At 43.8% G+C, this 17293-nt stretch overlaps 1 protein-coding gene across 1 annotated transcript; it reads right to left on the bottom strand.

Moving 5' to 3' along the window:
* LOC113136654 (immunoglobulin superfamily DCC subclass member 3) lies at positions 1–17107 on the bottom strand. The gene is made up of 14 exons (XM_026317634.1): positions 17038–17107; positions 12928–13233; positions 12651–12795; positions 12427–12557; positions 12162–12299; positions 11878–12036; positions 8192–8357; positions 7321–7571; positions 7065–7229; positions 6676–6864; positions 6249–6356; positions 6044–6167; positions 4975–5074; positions 1–4228 (listed from the first exon to the last, which is right to left on the bottom strand). The coding sequence occupies exons 1-14, from the start codon at positions 17105–17107 to the stop codon at positions 4148–4150; spliced, it is 2133 nt and encodes a 710-aa protein (XP_026173419.1). The 3' UTR covers positions 1–4147.
* Between the last annotated feature and the right edge of the window lie 186 nt (positions 17108–17293).

Here is a 17293-nt window from a genome sequence, read left to right on the forward strand (position 1 = left end):
CATTAAAAACAAGAGAAACAAAAAAATTCACTTAAAAAACATTAAACCTGGCAGCATGAAGTTGGCACTTTAATAAAGTTGGCACTTTAACCAAAATTCATACAAAATCTGTCTGAATTAACTTCTCGGTGTGAGTGGCACTCAGGTCTAACTGTTTCTGTGTTCTCATCTGTTCAAAAAGCAGTTTAAAGCTTTGGGAGGCTTTTCTTTTTTACGACACATTAATGAAAATAAAATGTTTTGAGAGAAAAGAAATCTGTTATATTAAAGCATCACTTTTCTCATTGGTTCTAGCCTTCAGTCACTACAATCTCTACAACTCAGTTTTAGTTTCTACAGTGTGTCACCAGCAGGAGGCAGATGGAGGTCGTCTCAGATTAAGATCAAATAATCAGGTTTTTATAGAGAATTACACTGAAAACTGCAGAATATGGCTTAGAAATCCATGTATGGCTTATTGCTAAATATGGCAAATGTCCTTTGTAAAAAAGTGTAAATCAAATCACAGAGGAATTTAATCAGTTATTCTACCTTCAGCTGAAAACACGACTTTTTTCAAACTCTAAAAACATTTTCACATCATTCCACTACCAACAAAAATAATCAGAGCAAATCAAGCAATACAAAAACAGGGAACAGGAAAAACCTGTAAGAAATGGTAATAATTATAATATTATTAGCAACAATAGAAAATATTTAAATGGGCTTCTTCCCAGGTTTTCATTTTGGCAGAATTTCCTCTTCACCACCAAACAGTAGTGACGGAAAAATAAGACTTAATCTAAAAAAGAAATTCTACAAAAAGAACAGCCAAAATTATTACCAATATTTTTATACAACATTTTAGTTTGTTCTGGTTTTATATTTTTAGAGACTCAGCTCGTTTCAGAGCAGAGAGAAAGGCAGCAAGGAGCTCCACTCTGACAGTGACCTTTGACCCTGAGACTGGACAAGCAGAGGCGCTGTGACTCAAAAAGACTCGATGTGACTCGATGTTGCTGACTCTGGGACTCAATGAGACAGAATGTGACTCCAGACACAAGGTGACCTGAAAGTGGGTTGGACATCAGACTCACACGTTTCATTAACTTGATAAAACCTGAAACTCGACCTGATGTGACTCGAGACACGATGTGACTCAGTAAAACCTGATGTGACTCAGCACTGCAGACAGTGCGACTTTGAGTCACATTGATGTAGCTTGGCCTGATTTACTGAGACCCGATATGACTTGGAACTGGGTGTAACTTGAGACTCGATTTAAATCTAAACTAAATGATGGACTAAATGATGAAACCTGATGTGACTCAATGCGACTGGAGTCTTACCCTGACTTTCTACATGAGTCTCAGTGAGTCTAACTTAAGTGACTCACATGACACATTTGAAGTGACTCGGCCTAATATGACTCGACTAAACTTGATGTGATGTAAGTTGACCTGACCAGAGTTTATATCTTTTAACTCAGAGACACTCAGCAAGACTTAAACAGATTCTACATGACTGTGACTCGTTGTGACTCAAACTTGCTGTTTAATCGAATGTTTGTCCAAAGGTTTCGACATCACATTTTGTCCTAGTCTGACATGTCTCAGGTCCCCGCAGGACAAAGGTTTAATGAAACGTTGGCAAAATGTTCTCATCAGTTTCAACAGAAACATCTGAGAGAGTCGTGGTCCTCAGGGTCTCGGAGTCACTGACAGTATCAGAGACAGAAGCTGTAAAGACATTCAACCATAAACTCAACACACAGACTGCGGCTCTAAATACAAAGAACTGCAGTAACATTATTGGACTTTTGGTCAACGTGTTTCTATCATTCACTTATTTGGCTATTTCAACTCATTCTGACACTCAGATCTCTTCATGTCACAATCTATGAAAATATATATTCACTTCTCCTTTTTCCAAAGTGTTCATGTGAAGTGTAAAATGCAACAGCGAGTATTTCTTTTGGTTTTGTTTGTTCTTCGACTCTGGGAACAGGAAGCAGAGTGAAAACAAACAGTTCAAACTGAAAATGGTAGAAAATGTTTTTTATCTTTGGGCGTTTGCAGAATATTTAAAGAATATTTGGATGTTTGGCTGCTACTTGTGCTGTTTAACTAAAGACAGGTTTAGACGTGAAGACACCAGAGGTCAGTTTAAACATGGCTGAAGAGGCTGCACACACCTGCAGGCATGTGACAGGAAGTGGCTGCCTCCGCAACAATAAAATGTCACTAAAACTCGGGACAGAAAAGGGCAGAGACGTCCCGCAGTGAGACGTCCGGGGTGTCCAGACTTTCCTGTTTCACCTGTTCACCAACTGAACTCCTCATCGTCTCTTCTCAGGTGGAGGTGAGACTTCTGCAGAGGAGGAGGATGCGTTTCCATGGCAACCAGCAGAGATGGTCTCCTCTTCTTTAGTTTACAGATCGAACATCTCCTCTGCAGCTCAGTTAAAGGCTCATCCTCCAACATCTCCAGTGAGCTTCAGGACCCACCCTGTTCAGAGCAGGTTTATGGACCTTTGAAGGTCTGGCCTAGGTCAGTTACTGTGTACTAGAAGCAAATAAAGAAAGTAACACTATATTAGGTGTTTCTAAAATAATTAGACTCCAGAAGTTGAGGCCTTGAACAGGTATTTGGACCTGAGAAGCTTCTGAAACATGTTTCTGAAGTCTTAAAGCTTTTAGAAAGTTTTGTATTGTGGAAGTTAAAAACTGTCGCAAGATTTTGGCATCTTGAAGCTGAGATGTAGAGCAGGTTATTGGCCTGCTGACATTAAGAACTCTGGTCAGTTTGTGACTATATTTTCTAGATTTCTGTGGCAGGTTCCTTCGTTGGGAATTGAGAACTTGGGAAGGTTTTGGATTCTAGACACATCGAGGAGGTTTTAAGACCCTTAAATCGGAACAGATTTTCAGACTTTTAAAGCTACTACATGACCAAGACAAAATAAGACCATGTGCAGGTCGGTTTGCGGCAGAACAACTTATCTGGAATAAGTTTAAACTGGTTTGTCCGCCCTTGAAGCAGCACTAGAGACAGTTGTTGGAATCAGACAGGGAGGATCAGTCAAGAGTCAAACAAAAGCACAACTCAAGGAGCATTGAAATCCTTTTCCCTTCTGTCAGCTTCTCTTTGAGGAGGCCCATGATGGACAGATCCATCCACAGAGAAAGGCTGGGGGGTTCAGACAGACATTTGCAGGCTTTCTTGATGGTGGTTGGACATAGGACTTCGGCATTAGCACAAGAAAAGTAGAGAAGTGGAAAGTGGCTCCAGAGGAGCCTTTTGGTTTGAGGTAGGTTAGCATGACCAGCAGCAGGAGGCTAACGGCGTTGGGCATCGAGCCCGAGGTAGCTCTCTTTGGAGGTAAAGAGTTTGGTGGAGGAGTTGGGGGAGGGAGGGAGGGAGGGAGGGAAGAGGGAGGAGAACAACCAGCTGACTGTCGGCGCCCTCTAAGTCCTGACGTGAGGCGAACAAACACTAAAAGGCTAAAGCAGTGCAGAGGAGGGCTAACAGTCCTCTACAGTCGCTGGCTGACCAGAGAAATAATAAATCCCTTTGGCTCTGGGCCCCAGAGGAACATCAGGTAAACCACCCACAGCACATACACCCTCTGGGGACCCGGTCTCTGGTCAGACCAGTGGAAGGCCTCATCGTCTCAAGAAATTCGGCACAGACGGTGACAAACTCAAAATGACAACAAACTGAAAAAAAAGCTTTTGGTTTCAACAGGAAACATCCAGGACGTCGTCACGTCGGCATCTGATACCACATGGGAAGCAGTCGGAGTCATGTCACCAATGTTTGGTTAAAAGATCGAATCAGAAGAATTCAGCTTTGGTTTCAGTCTCATCTTGAATTGGATTCAAAGCAGGTGGACATCTGAACTCTGGGGCTGTGGACGTTTCTATGCTGCTCTGGAGTTTTGGGTTCCCCTGTGGTATCAGATGCTCCCAGGATGCACCTCTCATCGCAAAAATCTCACAGTTAAACTCTAATCTCAGTCATTCACAAAGGCTGAAGTGCCTGTAAGGCTGTCAGGAGGAGAGGAGGCGACGCCAGGCTGGAGGTTAGGAGGAGGAGGAGGAGGAGGAGGAGGAGGAGGAGGAGGAGAGAGAGAGAGAGAGGGAGGAGGTGGTAATAGTTATGAGTCTTATCCGGTGCCTGTGCCGAGCTGGACAGGTGGAGTCGGTTCAACCATGACCATCACTGGAGCAAGGGTGGAGTCACATCTCTGTGGGCGGAGCAGACACAGCATCGTTAGACAACAACAACAACAACATTAATAATAATAACAATGATCCAGCAGCACAGGTGTGATGTTGTCATTCACGTTACAACTGAATTTTTGAGGATTTTTTTCTATATGTGGTCCTAGATCGGATCCTGTCCGATGTGTGAGTGTGCGAGAGCCATCAGATCAGAATCCATGTGGTTGTTTTAACGTCTCCCCCTCTGCTCATATCGCCTGTCAGGCTGCTGTGTTAATTAGTGACTTGGCATTATAAACAGCTAATTAACTCCTGTAGCTACAGTATCTGTGGTGAGGCTCAGGTAAGAAGACTGTAATGACACTAAAGCTCTGGTGAAAACTGAACTCAAACTAAAACATGAATTAAAACGGACGATAATCAGGCGACTAAACTCCACTAATCCGTGTCACCTGCTGAAAAGAACAGTGGTTCATTAACACGTGATTAACAGCAGCATCAGACTGAGACCAGTGAATAAAATAAACTGATTAATGACAATGTTGTAGTCGTGGCAACAGTGTGGTCACCATGGATACGGGGACTAATGGAGGCAGGAGATGGTCATAATGGATGAAGAGATATTAAGAATCAGCTGCATCACTTCATATTATTATAATTAATGACAGAGTGTGTGTGTGTGTGTGTGTGTGTGTCTTTGTGAGGACCAGGTTAACAGTGTCTGCTGGAGAGTAAAGTCTTGCTCTCAGGCTTCAGGTGTGTGTGTTACCTGGCTGAGTTCAATGCTCTCAGGTGTGTGTCCTTTGGGACCTCTGACTCCATCCAGGGTGGGTGGGGCCTCCCAACTTGCCGCCTTCCTGCAGAATAAACTGAACATAAGGCAAAGTGAGGATGTATCCAGGATGGAGAGGAGGAGGATGATGATGAGGATGAGGATGATGATGATGGTCTTACCTGTGTCTGTATTGGAGCTAGAGATGTTGAACTCAACACAGTATTGAAGCACAAGTATCACAGCAAGATGTTTCACTTCATGACCAAAATCACATGACCACCACAGACAAGGCTTCAATATGTCACACACATATCGGAGAAAGATCAATCGCTATTTCGATCTATCTATATATCCTCTATCTGTCTATATATCATCTATCTATCTATCTGTGTCTATCTATATATCATCTATCTATCTATCTATCTATCTATCTATCTGTGTCTATCTATATATCATCTATCTATCTATCCGTCTGTGCAGATAGATGCTTTATTCATCCCCCATGGGGCAAATTTAGATTGTGCAGCACCTCTGATATCCTATATCTATATTTATATTATAAAACATATATCTTACTTTACATTTCACTATATACAATATCAACATTTAATGTTAAAAAGTCTAATGGCTGTGGGGACAAAGGATCTCCTATCTATCCATCCATCCCATAGTGATACAAACATACTGTATATTTCCATAGTGATAAAATAGTAAGAGATGTTTACAAACCTTATTATAAACTTTATTAACAAACCAGTCTGTTCTTAATTTTAGTATTTAAAATGCAAGTATAACTTTAATTGTTACTGAAGATCAGAGCAGTGTGTTTGCTTATTGAGCTGTCTGACATCATGATCTGAATGCTGCATAGAAATGGAAAGTCTAGATTTGACTGGCAGGTGTCGCTATTTGGCTGTGTCAAATGAAAACTGAACTGTTTTCACTTTGGTTGATTCCTTCCTCACTAACCTCTATGAGATGAAGAGCAGGCAGCTGACCATGGCGATGATGAAGATGATGGTGATGAGGGTGATGGTGATGATGATGATGATGATGGTCTTACCTGCGTCTGTAGCCCAGCAGGATGAAGAGCAGGCAGCAGAGGATGCAGGCAAGGCCGCTGTGGATGCCGACCAGCAGAGTCGACATCGAACCGTCGGACCGATCGCAGTTACAGCTCGGCCCAGCTGACGGAGACACAGAACCATCACATTAAACTGGTTCCACTGGCTGCACTGGTGTCAGGGCTAAGAGGTCAGAGATCTTACCTGCTGCAGGGTTTCCCTCTTCAGCCAGAGACACCAGGCGGCGGTTTGGCGGACTGTCCCCGTTTCCGTTATACGCCACAAGCAGGATCTCATACACTGCAGCCGGCTCTGCAGGAAGGAAACATACCAACAGTTATTATTTCAAATATGCAATTTATTAAATTATTGTTAACATGTTTACACAGATGCTGAGTCTAAAGTTACATCAAGTATATTTCATAACCAGTGTTGGCTCTCAGTAATATTTCCCTTTAACCCTGATTTCTCCTGCGTAATAACATGTAGTATGTGGTTGGCAACACACTAATGTGTCTGTCATAAGACAGCAGGGGCCAGTGTTAGCTTAGCTTAGCACAGAGACTGGGGGTGGAGGAAACTGACAGTGACTGCCACTGAAATGTTGCACTGTCCCTTTAACTGTACTGACCCAGGTGGGAGATGGTGTGGGTGTTGATGTGTCCTGGAAAGGTCTCTCGCCCCTGGATGTCTGGGTTTGACACCCCGCGGTACTCTAGTCTGAAGCCCTCCAGTTTCCCTGGCTTACTGGGCAGCTCCCAGTACACCTGCATGGCCGTCTGGTTCAGGACTTTAGTGAAGAAACTGGGAGAGCTGGGAACTGTGGGGCAGAGAGAGAGAGATGGTGAACATCACAGAGAGACGACATCACTGAAGCTTTTTAAGTAACGAATCAAAACCAAATTTAAATGTGGACAGACACTTTTTGTGGCCTTTTTAACACTTTTAAACTTTTCAGCAAGAACCTGGTTCAGCTCTGTCTGGAGCCCTGACTGTTGTCGGGCAGTGCGAGTGTTTTACCTCCACCCAGGGTGGTGGCCGTGATGGTGTTGGACTGCTGGCTCCCTCCCAGAGCAGAGTAAGCCTTCAGGTAGATGGAGTAAGTAGTAGCTGCTTCCAGGTTGTTGACTTCGTGCTTGAAGGTCGTTTTACTGACGGCCTCCTGTAGCTCTGCGTTGTCTGGCTCTGTGGAGATCAGAGGTCATGGGTCAGAGCTATCCAGCCAATCACAGACAAGGCCTCCTCTAAACAGGTTTGGTGATGGTCTAACTCTTACCCCCCAGGCGCCTGATGTGTAGTACATATCCAATGATCTGCTGGCTGACGTGCTCTGGCGGCTGCTCCCAGATCAGCTGCAGGCTGCTGGAGCTCAGGGCCGTGGCCTGCAGGCCAGTGGGGGCCTCGGGCAGCTCGGGGCCCTGGCTGATGGCAAGACGAGCGCTGGCCTGGTTGGTGCCGGCGCTGTTCTCAGCGATGCACTGATAGATGGCCTCGTCCTCAGGGGTGATCCGGGTGATGGCGAGCGTCCTGTAGGGGGCGACAGAGAAGAGATCACAGCTTTATAATACGATTTAGACCAATTGTTTTTCATTACAAGCTGCTTGTAATGTGACTCCATCGCCCGAAATCATCATCATCAATCATTTTTTAAATCCCTCCAAATAATAAAACTGTGTCCAGAGAAACATGATTATTTTTGATAGTTTTAGTTCACTCTCACCGAAGGACTGTGAGGTTTGTGTGGCTGAATTTGTTGGTTACAGCTGTTAATAATAACGTTAATGTTTGGAGACATGTGCCCTTGTTGATGGAGCAGCTGCATCCTGCATCCACCTGTCACAGAACTACTCTCATGATTTTTAATGAGCTCAGTATCAGTAAGTCTTAGAAGAACCTGCACATCTCTCCTGTCAGGACACTTTTGGAAGTCCGACATTTTGGTGGAGATTGGAGTGATTTAGGAAGGTTGATACTCTGACTTCCACTCCTAAAATTAGGACCAAAACTGCTTGATCCTGAGACTTTCTGGACATTTAGGAGTGACGTCGTGCTCTGAGACATCCGACAAACACAGGTCCAGACCTGTGAGACGTCCGACAAACACAGGTCCAGACCTGTGAGTGGAAACTCTGTGTGCAGGGTATTACGTGTTCCCGTTGGTGAGCTTGACGTTCCCGCTGGGTGTCAGCAGTTTGCCGTTCTTCAGCCAGATGAGGTGCGGGTCAGGAACGCCGGACGCTGTGCAGCTGAAGACGGCACTGCCCCCTGCTGGTCTGGAGACAGACTGAGGCCACTGCACGAACTCTGGAGGAGCTGCACAAACACATGAGGAGATGCGTTAACATTTGTGCTGCAAAGTATTTCCATTTTCCTAACGTTCATGTGCTGTCTGCTCACAGGGACAAGTCAGAAAACAGCATCAGCAGCAGCAGCAGAGTGGATTAGTTTTCTCTTACTGGCTGCTGTAGTACAAGCAGTAATACTGCAGTAGTACTGATGTTTTGGAAAACCTCAGCCTTCATTTAATGATGTGCACATGTATGTTGAGTGTGTGTCTGTGGCATTGTGTATTATTGTGTGTTTGTGAGTTGTGTTAGTGTGTGTGTGTTTTTGTCTGTGTTGAATGCTAGTGTGTGTGTGTGTGTGTGTGTGTGTGTGTGTGTGTTGACAGCTTCTTTGTCAAACAGCTAAAACTTTATTGTCACCTATTAGAATAAATCTACATGTGAAAACTCGACTCATGAATGTGAACTTGTCTTTGTGTTTGAACTCCACTTTAACCTCTGACCCCACCCTCCATCAGACAGACAGGTGCTGTCTCGCCTCCACCCGGACGGTCTCCACGGTAACAGAGGGAACATATATACGCATGTGTCACATACTGAAGCCCCACCCCCTAACCCTAAAGAGATGAGGGTCAGAGGTCATGGGGGGTGAAACATTTATGAATAAAAGAGGAATGGGGGGGGCTGAGTGCTGAGTGTGTGTTTTATTAACAGAGAAATAAAGTTGATTTGTGGATGAAGTTCAAGAGCAAAACACACAGACGCAAGTTAAAACTCTGACTCCTGATTGGCTGAAAACAAACAGTTGATCAATTCACGCTTTAATCAGTTTTCTGCTTCGTTTTAATTTAACGTGTGAAAAATGTTTTCGACAACAGATGACCAAGATGTAGTCAGACACTTTGGTGAAGTAGAAATACTTCATGATAAGTAAAAATCTGTAGAAACATTTAATTTTACAGATCTCACAGTATTTCCTTAAAATTTCCCAGAAACCATTTGGTTTGAGTTATAATATATATGAACATATATGAAGTTTTCAATAAGAAAAATAATGAATATTTACAGTAAACTGAGCATTCTGCAAATTATATTAGACCCAAACTACATAGTAATTTTTTTAGAAATTACTATGAAGTTTGGGTAAAAACCTGTAAAACCAAACCTGTAAAAGAGTTTTCTGGAATTTCTTTGAATTAATTTCAGACCCAAATAAATATTGACCCGTTGTTTGTTAATTATGTGTAACTTTATTCTCTATAACTGTTTGTAATAACTTGAAGTTAATTAAAGTCATTTTTACCAAATTACTAAAGTGTAACTACAAAGTGTATAGTACTACATGTTCATTTTTAAGTAAATGATTTACATATTAGCATAAAAACATTTTCAGCTCTGTCGGATCAGTGTGATCGTTTTTTCAGTCATTTTGTTTGTTGTTGTTTCTAATGTTGTTTTCTGTGAGGCTGTTGTTGTGTATCAGACTGTGACAGATGGAGGTTCAGTGTGAATAAAGTCCTCATTGTGGAGTGGGACTCTTCACATGCTAATCTATATTCCAATGAAGTCTGGGAAACACACACACACACACACACACACACACACACACACACACACACACACACACACACACACACACACACACACAATGAGCCTGTCTGACCTCTGACCTCTGACCTCCACCTCCCCCCTCACTCATCACCTCCTCTGTCTGAGCTGCAGCCAGAGCAGCAAGGCGATGAAACAAACGCACCCAGAGCATGTTTACGTACTTTTAAGATGTCTACATGTTTTTAAGATGTCTACATGTTTTTAAGATGTCTACATGTTTTTAAGATGTCTACATGTTTTTAAGATGTCTACATGTTTTTAAGATGTTTACATGTGTGTGATGATGATGTGTCTATTACCTTTTTGACATGTTTTGGGCCACGATTCATTGGGAAATAAGCCCCAAATGACTAAATAGTGAAAATAATGTTTAGTGGGCTGTCAACCATCTGACCTGAATCTTCTCCTATGATCCAATCAGGTTTACAGTCCTGGACCTGCAGGTGAACAGTCTGATTTCTGACTGGGCTGAAACTGAAGGAGCTGAAGGAGGAAGCTGAGGAGGACAGGCAGATGAAGGAGTCATCTGAGGTATAAACAAAGAGGAAGAAACAGAAGCAGAGAAGCGGAAGACGACTCATCACTGGGTGTGTTTGTGAAGAGAACGAGGAGGAGATGAAGGTGAAGAGAAAGAAGATGATGGAAGAAAGAGTTTTGAGTTTGTCGCAGCTTTGAAGATGTCCCACTCTGATTTAAATCTGGCTGATATTTCTCGTTCTCTTCTCCTCTTTGTCTCTATACGCATCACTTCCTGCTGAGGCTGCTGTGACGGAGGTGATGTGATGTCAAAAACCCAGAGATCAGCAGAGAATGGATCAGAAACACTAAACCTTCTGGTTTTTAAAGCTGTTTCTAAATGTCAGTGTTAATTTTGTCAATTAAAACTAAGAAACCGATGGACGGACAACAGAGACGAGACTCGCATAAATAAAAAGCAACATTTGAAAACAAGAACGAGGATGAATGTTTTTGTCACTAACAAACAAAAAACCATGGAAGTTGTTCCTGTCGGTCGAACGTCTTTGTGTTTAACAATGTAATTAGTCAGAGCCAGGATGTATGTGGGCAGTCGACACTGAAATCTTCCTCTGGATGTTGGTTAAAGAAATCTCAGTTAATGTTTTCCCACAATTCAGCTTAAAAAAAAAAAATCAAGTAACTAACATCTTAAAACAAATGAAAATGAAGCCTGACAAATATGCTCAAAATACATATAAAAGTTTCTGATATAAAGGTTTAGAAATAGTCATAAAGGTTCCTATAACTAATCTAATCTAATTAAAGATTAACTAAAGATCCTCAGTTTGGGTTCTGAATAATGTCAGTAACGTGTTCACCCGTCTGCAGCTGCACTGATTATTATTTATTATTGTTTTGATCCACAGTCGTGTTTTCACTGCAGCTCTGTTCATTTTTCTTTGTTTCTTTGTTCTCACAGAAGCTGAAGGTCTCTGTGCGACCCCCCCTCCCAAACACACACACAGATCTAATTTACTCAGAGGTCAGAGGTCGGAGGTCGGAGGTGAAGAGTCCGACGGCAGCAGTGACAAACTGACTTGATGTTGACACAAACAGAAGTTCAAGAGCAGAGAGACGACGGCTCAAACACACCCTGATGGTCGACACTCGGTGTGTGTTTACACAGTCGACACGCGGAGCTCATCAAACACTGAAGAGCAGTGAAGTATCATAAAATCCCAATTTTGCCACTGACGCCTGATTTCACAGCTGCTGAAACATGGAGCGGCCTGATTGGTTAAACCAGGGATTTGGTTATTTTAGGGGAATAAAGTGTCAGTTTATCACTGGAGGGGTTTTTAGTTTATTCTCCAGTGAAACAGCTGCAGGGACAAATCATTCTGTATGAAGCCTTTGCTCCTGCGTTACCGTTACGCTCCCATCATGTTGCTGTAATGCTGTAAATGTGTAGACGTTACCTTGGACTACAAGGCGCCCCAGTGCAGTTCTTCTAGACCTGCTGCCCGGTCGGTTTGCTGAACACACGTAAACTCCTGAATGCTGCAGCGTTGCATCGGAGATCATCAGGTTTCCTGTTCCCAAAACCTGGACCCCCTCCACCCCGATGGACCGGCCATCTGAGAAACAGGACAGGTGAATGGGACAGGTGATGGGGCAGGTGGTCTTATTGGCTGCTCAGACTAATAACGGACAGATCAGGTTTTTATATAGAGACAGGTGGTGGTTTGTGGTGGTGTGTTACCGAGGCGACTCCAGGACACGATGGGACGGGGATTTCCAGTGGCGATACACTCCAAGATGGCGGTCTGGTGAACGTTGATGGTGAGGTTCTGGGGACCGGAGAGGATTACAGGCTCCTGATAAATCTTTGTTCCTGCAACTGAATTGACAGAAACCATCAGACACCTGACGGACCGATCAACAGGAAAGAACCTGCTCCAACACCTGAGGCTAAGACGTTGACGAGCATTAGTCTGGGTCTTTCGCTGCCCCGAGTCTGGTCTTACCCGTGACAGACAGCTGGGCCTCCTGGCTGTATCGAGTGTTGGCGATGTTTGAGGCGACACAGCGAAACAAACCGCTGTCTGTTCGTTTAACACCAGTGATCTGCAGCACACCGTTAGGAAGCAGAGTGTACCTGTACAACACAAAAAGTACAGGTGAGTACACAGTACATCGTGTTGAATACTTGTTAAGTACGCACATCATTAAACACACTCTGACCCCATACCTGGGGTCGCTGATGCTCAGGGGGAGTTGGTCTTTCTGCCAGGTGATGTTAGCCTCTGGGATTCCATTCACCTGACAGGTGAGTCTGGCCACGCCCCCTTCATCCACAGCCACAGACTGTGGGTGGGACAGGAATTTAGGGAGGGCTAGGGGTGGAGAGAGAGAGCACATAAATACACAACGACACAACGTTACTGTATATATTTATGTACTTAAGAGTATGTTTGTATTTTTTGTGGTTATTTGAAGTACATCCTGTTGTCACCCATGTGACTCACATGCGAGCTGGACCCGGGCCTTGCGGCTGATCAGCATGCCGTAGCGGTTCTGTGCAGCGCAGTCGTACTCGCCGGCGTCTGTCTCATCATGCTCTCGCCTCTTGGAAAAGTTTTTGATGAGCAGCGTACCGTTACCAAGGACCATCGCCTTGGTGCCAGTCGCCACGGGAACACCGTTCCGCCTCCAGGTGATGGAGATAGGCCCCTCCCCTTCTACCTGGCAGTCCAACATCAGAGGGCGGTCTCTCACCGCAATGACATCACTGGGCTCTTTGAGGAAGGCCAGTTCTGAGTCTCCGCCCACACCTGAGAGGAGGAAACAGGTGAGAAACGAACTGTTTCTGTTCTAAACCAATAAACAGGTCAACCAACGGAAATAAAGACACAAATAATCAAGTGAATATCTGATAAAAATATCTGTTTATAGCAAAACATTTTTCTTATTGGTTTAGGTTCCTCATGAAAAAATGACAAATGAACAAAAAAGATTTCAGGTTCTGGTTTTGTTGTCTTGGACAATCTCAGCAAACAGCAGCTCAGGAAATACAGTCACGGTTTTTACTACAGTTTCAACCTTCTGAGAGAACCAGGAAATACTCACTGACGTTTAGAGGATGATGAAGATGATGATGATGGTGGTGGTGAAGGTCGGGTTGGTGAGGATGATGATGAAGGTGCTGATGATTAACAACACATCTGCTTTATTAATTCACTGTTGATTACAAACAAGACAACGAATCTGGGACTGACTCCTCCAGACACACTCACACACTCACACACTCACACACTCACACACTCACACACTCACACACTCACACACTCACACACTCACACACTCACACACTCACACACTCACACACTCAGAATATTTTCAAAAAAATCTGAAAATAATCTGCAGTAATAATCTGCATAATGAAAATAATCAATAGTTGCAGTCCTGCATAAAATTATCTCAATAATCTTCAACAGTAAAATCCTGTTTTTATATCATTACATGAGAAACACTATAAAAATGTAATGATATAAAAATATTACAATACTAATACTTTAAATACATTTTCCTTTTCATTTTTTACTTTGCACAGTATTTTGCTGTGTGGTATTAGTACTTTTACTGAAGTAAAGGACCTGAATACTATTTTTATCATTATCTATTCTTCAGGACTAAACACTGAAATTTAATTTTTTTCAGATTTAATGATGAAACTAAATAAAGAACATTCATTAAATAAACTTTCATTAAACTTTAACAATAAAATATTTATGACTTTTAAAAATAAAATATTACTACGGCCTGTAAAACTTTACCAAACTGAACCATATGTGACTTTGCTGATTCTGATATCAGGTCAGTGAACACATCGTTCTTCTGTCTCCTCCTCCTGAATCGCTTTTCAACTTGAACTTGGTCGAGGTCACTTTCCCAGGACCCCCCTCACCCTATCACGCCCTCCTCCCCCAAACACATCCCTCAGACGACGATGACCCCCCCACCACGACGACCACCACCTCCGCCACTACCATCCTCCATCTTGTTCTGGTCCCAGCTGGTCTCTTAGAGGATGCTGTGGGAGGAGAGACGGCAGCAGGACTCCCCGTGTCGTCTGGGCCCTTAGACGTCCAAAAACACCCCCAAAAACCTCCCCCCAGGCCTCCTTCACCTTCTGCAGCATGAATGACAACAATAATGACAACAAAAGTCTGGAGCAGACACAACAGACCCCCCTTCAAATCCCTAAAAACAACAAACCCACACAATCACCAAAGACGGCAGAACGCCGTCACCCTGCAGCTGCTCCTGCATCATTTCACAACATCCTTCACTTGGTTCTCAGACTGGTCTGTTCCACGCTGCTGTTTCACAGCTGCTCATCATCATTTTTCAGCTTATGAAAATTTATTTCTTTGACCTGCTGCAATTCAGTTTCCAGTCCATGGTCATGGTCTCTGAAAGGCTCTGTCACCACCAGAAGTTGTTTTCCAGCTTGGTGACAGAGATCAGTTTGGTGATTCTTCTTCTTAAGCGAAAGATTAAAACCTTGTACGATGATCTGAAAATACGCCATCCTGCAGCTGAAAACAGCTGTTTGCTTATTTTCTGAAAAACTTACGTCTTGAAATTTTCTCTGGGCAGCTGTGACTGGTCTGGTGCCAACACTGGGCCACAACTGGGCCTGTTCTTCAGTCTGAAATGACTCAAACTTGCCATCTGGGCCTGGACCATCTCTTATTCCCTGCCAGAACTCGACACTGAGCCACAGCCATAGTGGTCAAACAGACCAGATGTGTCCTGGTCTGAGTCCAGGTGCAGTGGGCCCCATCACGCTCCTCACGGCTTCATCAGATGGACAGAACCATCTTATATTTTCCACACACAAGATCTAACAATCATCAAGTGACATATAACGTTTGAGGTTGTTGGGTCTGGTGAGTCCATGACTCAACACAAGGTCCCACATCAGTCCGTCATAATCCTGTCCAGGCCTTCCTGTGCAACTGGGTTAGACCTAATAAAATCATTGACCTTCTCACAATGAATTAGCAAAAATGTCCTGACCCTCATGTGACTTCAGCTTCTGGGCCACAACTGGACTGAGTGTTTCTAACTGAGCTCCTCTAAGGTCCAAAACCCCACAGGCCTGATCTCTATATCTGGACTCGATCACAGCTCAGTGGACTCAAACTTGAATCGTTAATGTCTCGTTCACCTAAGCCCCAGGTGTGTTTCAGTCTGTCCTGGACTATCAGTCTCCTGATCCTGTTTCTGCTTCTAAACATGCAGAATGTTCTTTTTGGTGCCGCCATGAACAACCGAGACACAGCTGAGACAAAACCATCCATCTGACCCATGTTTGTGTCTCGGTGACCCTGGTTCAGTTTCTCTGCTGCTCATCTGGACTTTCTGGTTGTAAAATCCAAAGTTTCATTCCAGCAGAGACCAGGGTCATGGTGGAACCAGAAGAACTGGAGCAGCTTTTATTTTGGGGAGGTTATTTTTGAGGCCATGCACAGACATGGCTGCTGTCAGGCCTGTAAAGTAACTGCAGATAAATGCAGTGCAGTAAAACTATTATATGGGATGAAAAAGGATGTGTACTTAAGTGCAGGACTTGAGTAAATGTACTTAGTTACTTTTCACCAGCACAGACAGACGTCCGGCCTCAGATCAGCCTCCTGTGTGAGCTGACGTGCATCAGACTGCAGGTCGGGGATTAAATCCGCACGCCCCCCATCTGGGTCCTCATTATAAAACACTGGAGCAGACAGTCCATCCCCTCCCACCCCCCATCCTGACCTGCACTCCAAATCCCTAAAATCCCTCCCCCACACCCCCTGGCCCCTGCAGACGGGGACCTCGGCCCCTAAAGGTCATGAGAGTCTGAGTTCAGGTTCAGCAGACCCCCCCTCCCACTGCTGTGGTGCATTGTCGCACGCCTGACTCTGACCGTGAACTTCATTGGATTTATGGCGGGGGTGGCGGCGACAATGACACCCACCACATAAAGACACCCCCCCTTCCAACACCCCCACAGACCAGAGAAGACCATCATCATGATGACGATGATGATGATGAAGGCCCGGGTTTGGTGTCTAACAGGATCACAGGAAAACACACAATCACACACACACACACACACACACACACCCGTCTGGTGTATGAAAATGAGGCTGATGAATATGGACAGAGTGTGACCTCCTGTCTGCACCTTCACACTCTCACAGTGACACATTGTGCATCTCTTCCATTCATTATTAATTATGTGGGGCCTGTGTGCACACACAACAATACACAAAACACCCACAACCAGCAGGGAAGTTTAACAAACAACAAACATTAAGACAACTATCACTGTTAGCATTCAGCTTTGGTTAACATTTCCAATACACATCACTTCATTCCACTGCGACGCACACAAAGCAAACTGTCTTTTAGTGTCATTTTTCAAAATAAATGTACAATAATATATTTTCCTGTGAGCTGGCTGCTGATTCAAAGCAGCAGAGACATCAGAGAGAACCTGCAGCTGTTACAGGATGATTTCTTTATTTTTACCATGTTTATGAAAAAACTGCAACACATGTATTTCATAAGAGGTAAATTTGTCAGACCTGAGCAGCAGAGTCCCAGCATCAGCATCAGCATCAGCATCAGCATGGTCCAGCTCCACATCGTCTTCATGGTTCACTTTTGTTTAAATCCAAATCATCAGACACATAAAATCCAGCAGCTCAGATAAAAAAGGAAATTTACAAAAAAATAACAAAAGAAATGTTTTTTCTTTTCTTCTTTCTTTTAAAATTATTAACTGTGAGGATTCATGTAGAGCCGAATCCAAGACCCTGCTGAGATTCTGAAGACCTGGTT

Source organism: Mastacembelus armatus, chromosome 16 (assembly GCF_900324485.2).
Source record: "Mastacembelus armatus chromosome 16, fMasArm1.2, whole genome shotgun sequence".
Taxonomy (NCBI): Eukaryota; Metazoa; Chordata; class Actinopteri; order Synbranchiformes; family Mastacembelidae; genus Mastacembelus; species Mastacembelus armatus.